At 36.8% G+C, this 9,175-nt stretch overlaps 1 protein-coding gene across 1 annotated transcript; it reads right to left on the reverse strand.

The window, feature by feature from the left end:
* Positions 1–705: 705 nt before the first annotated feature.
* Positions 706–8,233, reverse strand: LOC144343692 (arylsulfatase J-like). The gene is made up of 6 exons (XM_078006115.2): positions 8,131–8,233; positions 7,704–7,867; positions 6,272–6,482; positions 5,612–5,861; positions 3,024–3,187; positions 706–1,239 (listed from the first exon to the last, which is right to left on the reverse strand). Exons 1-6 carry the CDS (start codon positions 8,231–8,233, stop codon positions 956–958), a joined length of 1,176 nt encoding a protein of 391 aa, XP_077862241.2. The 3' UTR covers positions 706–955.
* Positions 8,234–9,175: the final 942 nt, after the last annotated feature.

Raw genomic sequence — 9,175 nt, forward strand, 5'->3', positions numbered from 1 at the left:
ACCAAATTCATGACCAGCGGCGTGAAGATACGTCATCACAGGCTTCCATAAAGGCTTCCGCGTTACAGAAGTCCAGCACCCACCTGTAACATTTAGTAGCATATACACTCTTTATTTCAATACTATACATGCGTAGTAGTGCTGCTTGAGAAATAGGAATAGTAAACAATGAATTATTTAAAGTGGATTCATGAAACACGTTTGTCAAATTATGAATCATACAAAAATACCGTGTAGCTTATAATCCTAGCAATATCATAACGCTGGTTATAATTCAATTATTGACATTGTACTTGTCCTTGCATTATCAGACTTAATCAGACTTTTCAAGACCACTGAAACGTGTATAAATCCCAACCTCGAGTATAGCTCCACATATCACAACATTCAGATAGTCGGCTAACATATCATCTGAATTTTACAGAGCGATTTCGTTTTACGTCGTTGTTTGCGAGACTAGAAACCAATATGGCATTTATTTCAAAAGTGTATAAAATGTATTTAAAAAACTGCAGAACTGAATACTGCCAATAAACGCTTAAATACGCATATTATCAATCAATTGCGTGTCTGAGCCATGTGTATCAGAACAAAAATACACATAGCCCTACAGGTACTGTGCGCTACTATCAAATAAATATAATCCTGATATATTGATTGTCATGTCATTATAGTACTCCGAGACAGAGACAGAGACAAAGTGAGTTATATGATGTTAATGCGATAAGTATTCATATAAAGATCAACAAACTAAACTGACTAACCCAATTAACCAACAAAAGAACCAAGCCACCTTTCCAACGACCATCCCAATAACTGATTAAATTAGATGTCCAATTTATACCTTACTACCAAGCGTATCACCTGTTGATTTCTGTATGCAAGATGTTTGGTTTCATCCTACATTGTTAAAACAAGAAAGTAATAATATTTTATTTGATACGTGTTGACCACTTTATAAATGCACCCATGGCCCAATGCACTCAACTACAGCAGCTTTGTTCATCCTTGGTCTCGTTTCCATTTGGGCGGGCACTGCCCTATTTGCGTATTCTTCAAGTTTGCCGAGCATCTCCTTTACAATACCACGGTTTTCCTTGGATTCAGACACATCAGTTGTTTCGAAAGGATCGACGGCTAAATCGTATAATCTAACCATACGTTGCCTATCAAAGTTGTCTTCCGTGATTTCAACTGCGGGATGATGAAACTTGGGTGGCTTCATCCAAGAACTTCTAGCTGAAAATATTGAAAAAAAAATAATATTAAAAGAAATATTTCCACGAATAACAATTTGATTTTAGGCAATAGTTATAATTGCTATACTGGCTGTTCTTTGTGGAAAATAAATCATATTTTCATACAAGAAAATAGTACACACTCTCCAATTCCAATTGAAGTGTGTATACGAATAACAGAAACGCACTAAATAAAAGTACCATACTGCGTAGTCATTAATTTGTTTAGCATCCTACAGGAAACATCGTAGAATAACTATAGTTAAAGAAACAATCTCGCATTAAGCAGTGTTTTGAACATGGGTGTGAAAATTACCGGCAAGGTACAGAAACTCACTTTCAAAAGCTCTGTGTCAATGCACGTGTACATCGATAGTAATAACAAACATCAACCACATCTAAATAATTACAAAACACTAGCACGGGTAGCATACTGCGTAATCATTTATTTGTTCAGCGTCCTACTGAGAACATTGTAGAACAACTATAATTGAGGACGCAATCTCGCATTAAGGAGTAAGTGTTTTGAACAGGGTGTCAAGATCACCGGGAAGGTACAGAGACTCAATTTCAACTGCTCTACGGCAATGAATGTGGACATCGTTAGTAATAAAAAACATCAGCCACATCTACATAATTACAATACACTATTGACTATCAGGGCACCCCATACAATTTCTCTAGAAATCGCGTCCTCTATTCACAAAGCGCTTTCATAGCGTGAATGTGTGACGCGAGTGTCGTTCAAAGCGTCGATATCATTGAGATCTGTAGTCGTCCAACAATGAACATTGCATTTTCGTGGATTCGTAATATATTCTGAATTAACGAAACACATTTTTTCTTTTGGACTTCCAATTATCGAGGCAAACAATTTGTCGTGTAAATCAATCAATCCCATCAATGGGTAAAACATACATGTGCGGGTCTCTTCGTAGGCTGCTGAACTATAAAGATGAAAATATAGATGAAGAGGGTGTACAGTATTAGGGGATTGTGGGAGCCTACCCTTATTTTGTTACCGTGTTAAAATATGTGTGAAGTATAAGTTAAAAATTACTTGCATGGATGAAAACAGATTACCCCAAAAAACTTACCGGATGCTACTTTCACTGAACGAAAAAGGACAAAGGCCACATAAATTAAAGAATTGCTATATAAATATGGATTTGGCTATGTCTGGTTTAATCAAGGGGTGGGGGACTTTGATATGTTCTTGTACAAATTTTGTGAACGGGTCAAATATATTGGATTTACAAATTGGTATATAGACGTTTGTACTGGCGAAAAAACGCAGTATTATAGGCAATACAAAACAAATTGAAAACTTGCCACAATTAAAATTGCGCAGAGCAATAGCAAGATTAAGATGTGCGTGCCATCCCTTAGAAATAGAAAGAAGCAGACGTGATAATATCCCTAGTGAGGGCCGTATTTGCCATTTTTGCCTGCAATAAATTGATGATGAATATAATTTTTTTACTAAAATGCACTGCATGGGACACAATCAGAAAAACGTATCTCCCAAATGAGACATAACCCCCAAATTTGAATACTCTAGTACAAATATTAAGTTCATCTAAAAGCCAAATCATTAACTCGTTAGCTCTATTTATTAATAAGTGTTTTTTTTAATTAAAGATCAAATGAGAATAACCTAATAAACTTGTATGTATATATATATATATTAACTATAAAGATATTGCAATAGAAAGTAAAATTGACACATAATGTAATGTGTATAATTTTAAATAACACCCCAGTCAGAATTTATTTGGCACTCACCTCTATTATTGCCCGTGAGTAACTTCCATTTGCCCATTTTAAGAGCTGCCCGAGTGGTTATGTCAAATCCATTATTCCCAAAATGATTCATTCCGTTTACGTGTGTCTTGTCTGTTGTATCAAGAGCTATCAGGACATCATTGCGTGGTGATTGGCTCAGTCCTCTGGGAAACATGATATTAGATACCTTGGTTATCAAATTTAGGCTGATTTACAAATAGTAAAGATCATTATGTGTGATGTTCTGTTTTTCGTGATCCATACAACATAACCTACTGCGTGTTCAACATATGATGGTGTTGTGCATGATATGATGTTTCTGTAATGATTTAAATTGTGCTGTTCATTTATGCTGTGCATGTTACATATTATGTTATTCGTCTTTCATATGATGTGCCTATTTTATATTATGCCTTGGATGTTCCGTATTGTGATATGTATGTTTTATATTATGCTGCTCATGTTTTCATATAATGTTCTTGTTTTGCATTATAGTATGCGTATTTTTTTATTATACTGCTCATGTTCCAAGTTATGCGCATAATTCATATTATGATGTGGAAGTAGGGAAGAAGACATATAGTTATCTCGGAAATAACTATGCAATAAAGCAGTGATAAGGTGTCATAGACAAGAATACGACCATATGATAACTGGTTTATTCAGTAAAACTTGACACTATAAGTACACTAACGTCAGATGGTTAGATTACCCATGACATGATATGCAAATTACAATTAACTCTGCAATCTATCACTGAACTTGATCTTGTTTATTAGTGTAATTAAAATTCCCCGAAAGTTACACCCCTTTCTGTAATATTTGGGATTCTCAGACTAGGTGTCTATTATTTTACAGTGTCTTCCGACATATGCTGTTCATATTTCATAAAACTATATGCGTGTGTTTTATTATATGTTCATATAATGATATATGTGTTACACTATATTACGCTCAGCATTTTCAAAATTATGATATGAATTCTTTTTTTTTTGTTTTGTATTATGCCCAGATTTCCATATTGTTGTGTATCATCTCATACTATGTGTTGTTGGAACAATAACTTCGCTACAATTTGATTATTTTGTAACTAAACCTGTAATTATGTGTTTCTTTGCGACCTAAAATGTCCGAAACAAAACGAAACAGAGCGGCCTAAAATTGCTTATGTATAGTGTTGAGTTTGCGCCTGACTATTCTCATCCCCACATTGACTTCACCGCCCCAACGCACCCGTCTCACACTGTCTATGGTGTGGTGTTTCAATGTTTGCGAACATGATGATCGGAATTACCTATTGTTCTGTTGTCAGAATTTTACATACATTCTCACTGATTTATATATGAGGAAAATTCGGCAGAATTATAAAGAGTTCCACCAAGGCGGCAGTATTGTGGCTGCTGCTGATCATCATATTTCATCGTTGTCCTGGTTTTGCGTTATTGATGATGAACTGTTTATAATTGTTTATTCGCGAACTCGTGAACATTAGTATTCAAGAAACATGGTCCAGCGATAATCAAGCGATTACATGTCTACGCTTAATTGATCACACGCTGAATTGATTGTCAGCTGATCGCTAAGACCGCTCTCTTATGGTATATGTCATACATTTATTAGTTTGCTTACACTAATAAACGTATCCCAGTTTTTAAGGTGTGTAGTTCATTTATATAGTCACATTAACAGTCACTGTTGTTGTTGTTTTTCTAGAATACAATAAGACTTTCCAGTAAAGTTCAATTCAAATCTGGCTACGGAGAGACAATCTGGAGTACTCACATTGCTGTAGCGTTGTGCCAGGCAGCAAGCGGGTACCCAGAACGGCGTACCCGTATACGTTCACTCAGGTAGTCCTTACAATGCTATGCACATTAGTCACTCGCCCACTCGCAATGTAAATAATTTAAAATACATTAATATTTTATGGATAAAACTTAATTTCCCCTTTTATTTTATTTTATCATACGAAATTGTAAACTGAATTTCAAGAATGACATTTTCAATAATGCAGATTCAGGGACCAGTAAAACTTTTTGTCACTGTGAACTTTTCCCTGGGTTGTCCGATTTATATTTGCAGCAAATTCACTGACATTGACAACGCTACAAAATAAGGAAAATAATAAACTCCCCGCCAACTCATAATGATATTCTTGTTTCTTAATGTGCTGTGTATTTTTCATATTATGAAGTTTTCTCGTTATATGCTGTACATGCGTGATATTTTCGCATCATTTTTCATCATAATCTATCAGACATCATTTGCCCCACAGATAGCAGGAAATAGCGTTTCAGAAGATCTAGATTTTACATCTCGCCCCAGGCAGAATTGGTTTTCCCACAATCCAGTGCGCTGTTCTAATGGAAATCACTAGTACGGGGGCACGACATGCCCTACGTACCGCCAGCGACTCCTTCGACACCTTTCAATCACTAACAAAATTACCTAATTAAAGCTTAGTAACGTCTGCCATCTTTATATGAGACCCATATAACTCGCGGATGCGCGACGACTACCGCCTTTTACTTACATGTTATATGCGAGTTTAATAACGTGATCAACGGAATAATGTTAATTTCAAATACCTTATCATATCCCATTGGCAAACTCCATAAAGGGGCTTCTCCCCAAGTGGATCACCACCGCCCAATTTTACAAGAGTAGGAAACCAGTCAGTGATATGCATCAATCCGTTGTTTTCAGTGCCACGCACGTCCAGTGGAAGCAAATCACTATAAACAAATCCAACTGCTCTGACACCTCCTTCCCAGTTTGACTTTTTGTCACCTCTCAAAGGCCAGTTGTTTCCCCCATAGCGTAACGCGCCGCCATTGTCTGTAAAGATGATAACGTAGACGAGGAGCTGAAAAATGTCCTCTCTAGGCTGAGACAATTAGACATTTGCAACTTGAGAAATTAGTCGAGCCCACTATCGATAATTTAGTGCCCTCTGTCGGTAAAGTAATTCCCTCAGTCGGCGAAGAATTTCGTGCTTTCCATGAATCACGATAAATCGTTTGCTAATTGGCTGATTTGTGACTTTGTTTCTTTACCAAACTGTTGACAGTTAGGTATACTCATAATGACGAAAGACAACTGGGCAAACAGTGGTGCTGACGACATGATTTTCACGAGCCTGCGTTATGTCCACATCAAGGCATAGTTATGTCGCTAGAAAAGTGTATTAAACGCATCTAAAATGTAGGATATTCTGTCTCTACTCATCCTCCAGTATAGGTACTCACCAGTTGTAAATACAATTACACTGTTTGTCAGCATGCCTCTATTTTCCAGAGTCTCGGTGATATTTGCTATGGCTTCGTCCACACATGACACCATACCTGCAAGTATTTTTCTATCGGTGTCGTATACGGTAGATTCGTATTGCTTCTCGTAGAGAGATGGCACTTGCAAGGGTTGGTGTGCCGCCGAAAACGACATGAGAAGGAACATGGGCTATGAATCAAGAAACACATTACTCTTTGTAATGTACATCAAGTAAACATGAGAACAAATCCTATCACTTTGTTTACCTTGTGCATTGGACTGGCGCAGTCGGGGCGATTAATTTATTTTTGTAGTTCAAATAAAATACAAAAAATCGCGAAATGGAGGTGTTAGCGCGAAATCCCCTGTAACTGTGAAATCACCCCGACTGGTTTATTATGCACGGCCCTCTATCGATAATGTTCTAATTGACAATCATCTAAGCCAATCACAACGTCTCTTCAACTGATCTCTGACCGAGAAGACGTCGGCTGGTTGTAGCAGCCGATTTTTTTTAATTCTACGACTAGTACGAGTTACTTTTTTACAAATTGTGATGAATTAGAAACAACGACTACGACAAACTCGAATTTCAACGTGCCGCCATGTTATGTCTGCAGTGTGACCTTTACCATGTTCACCTCATTTGGCACGTGTTTCCGCCCCCACCTGTGGGCATTCATGAATATTTAATAGCAATGAATTTCCTGCACAATAGACCAGTCGGGCGATTTCGCGCTAACACCTCCATTTCGATTTTTTTAATTTAAACTACAATAACAAATTAATCGCCCGACTGCGCCAGTCTATTGGGGCATGTGTACATGTAGGTCACACATGCTATACTTTATATGCAAATGATGTACGTCAAGTAGTCCGTTTCACCTGCCCGGCTGTAGTTTCATGTGTACAAACATTGAATCTGTTGCTCGCTTATTTTGTTTTCAACAGAGAAAGTTTATGCTTTTTGTCTAATGAACAAGATTACACATGCATGCGTATCTGTTAATTACATTGCTGGCGTTTGACCGTGAACAGTTATGTGCCTTAATTGTTTGTGTCCGATATCAAGAATTATTGTGGCTGCTATTGTCCGAAGTGCGCCGAAATGCAATCTGTCTGTTTTATAATCAGAATTTCCCGCAAGCGGAGAACCATATAGAAAGAGTCATCCAACATTTTAACGTCTTCAACAATTTAAGTGTCTCGGATGTTATCACATCAGAGGCCGGTATTACACAAAATGACGTCAAAAACATGGAATACGATGAAGGAAGTCAATATCAATATCTAACAAAACGATAATGTGAATACCTTTGACGTATAACATTGAATGTCCCATTCTTGAGAGACAACAAAACTATGTACCAAAATAATTACAAACTAATCTCACGACAAATGTGGATTTACCTTATTTCGGTCATGAGCATTAATAATGGCCATTCCTTCATTTGCATACATCATTGTTGAAAAATTACCAAAATATTTGTCGGTTACACACACATCATTTCGTCTCAAATCCGGTAGACCACCCTTCGTGTGGTTATAGTGGTCTTCGTGTGAGTTGAGAAAACCTACAACGAGAAATATGTTATATCTGAGATGACGTTTATTATTAGAAGCGCCCTCTGGTAGTGAAGCATGACGTAGATGCGTGCAAGGAACTCAATTCACACCGTTCATATGACTTTGATCTATGGTCGACCAAATATGGGTTTAATATACATTTTTAGCGACATAACTATGTGGTTCACCAGAGAACATGACATATTAGACATAATTAATGAATATTGCATTAAATACAAATACCGACAACTGGTTTCAAGCAGATGCTCACCAAAAAATGTGTCAAATCCTCTATTGTGTGGGAGATGGAATTTTGAATAAAATCCACAATGCCATTTTCCAACGAGATGGGTTGAATAACCAGCCTCTTTCATTTTATCTGCAATAGTGTACTCGTCCAGTGGCAATCCACGGGGCTTTGTTTTCAACTCACCGTGCTGTAGACCAATATCTATCTGGAAATGAAAGGAATGATTTAACCTCTAATGAGTGTTATTGAAACATAAAGTATAAAACTGCCATTAATCATATAGTAGTGGTCGAAACGCACCTCGTATTTCAAGGGGTAGCGAAATGTTAAGCTTTGATGATTTGCATTGTCTAGGAGACGCGAATAACTTTTATAAATACTTTTTACATAGATGTATATACACGTTGTATTACTAAGAGGATTTATGCAAGTACAGCAGGAGCTAACGCATAGTTGCGAGAAGCTATGATACATTTTAGCAAGTGCATAGCGAGAGAAAAATACCAAAAAAAAAAATTCTACTCTTTGTCTACAGTGTCAACCTCGAAAAATCTCTTTTAATTGGCGATCCGCTCCGCTAGGATTGCCCTTATATTCACTTTTGTCGTCGTGTGTGTGTGTGTGTGTGTTTGTACTTGGATTGCTATATGTTGCGAGGACAAAAATACAGACATATAGCAACTTCTGAGGACATACACACCCTCCGAGGACCTTTTTCATAGTCCTCGGAAAACATAATTTATATTAATAGTTAATTCGATTATTAATACGTTTTGCGTAGCTTAGGTTTAGTATCGGGGCAAGGTATGGTTCAGGTTATATTAATATAATTGTACCATACCTTACCCCGATACTAAACCTAAGCTTCGCAAACATTTCTATGTTCAGTCACGGGATATTCAACTCTTGTTTAATTAAACTTAATTAAAATGCAATTCTCCATTGTATTGCATTGTAATTGAGTTTAATTAAACTCCAATTAAAACGCAACCCTATATAGGAACGCGTTTTAATCGAGTTCATATCGCAACTATATTAAAAGTTAATTCAACTATATTAAAAGTTA

This window comes from Saccoglossus kowalevskii, chromosome 5 (assembly GCF_978046115.1).
Source record: "Saccoglossus kowalevskii chromosome 5, keSacKowa6.1, whole genome shotgun sequence".
NCBI lineage: Eukaryota > Metazoa > Hemichordata > Enteropneusta > Harrimaniidae > Saccoglossus > Saccoglossus kowalevskii.

Excerpts from the sequence above, each read along its gene's own strand:
- LOC144343692 (XM_078006115.2), bottom strand. The coding sequence starts at position 8,233 with ATGAAAGAGGCTGGTTATTCAACCCATCTCGTTGGAAAATGGCATTGT. Across the intron at positions 7,868-8,130 it reads AGGATTTGACACATTTTTTG|GTTTTCTCAACTCACACGAA; the intron begins GTGAGCATCTGC and ends TTCTCGTTGTAG. Across the intron at positions 3,188-5,611 it reads TGCCAATGGGATATGATAAG|AGGACTGAGCCAATCACCAC; the intron begins GTATTTGAAATT and ends CATGTTTCCCAG.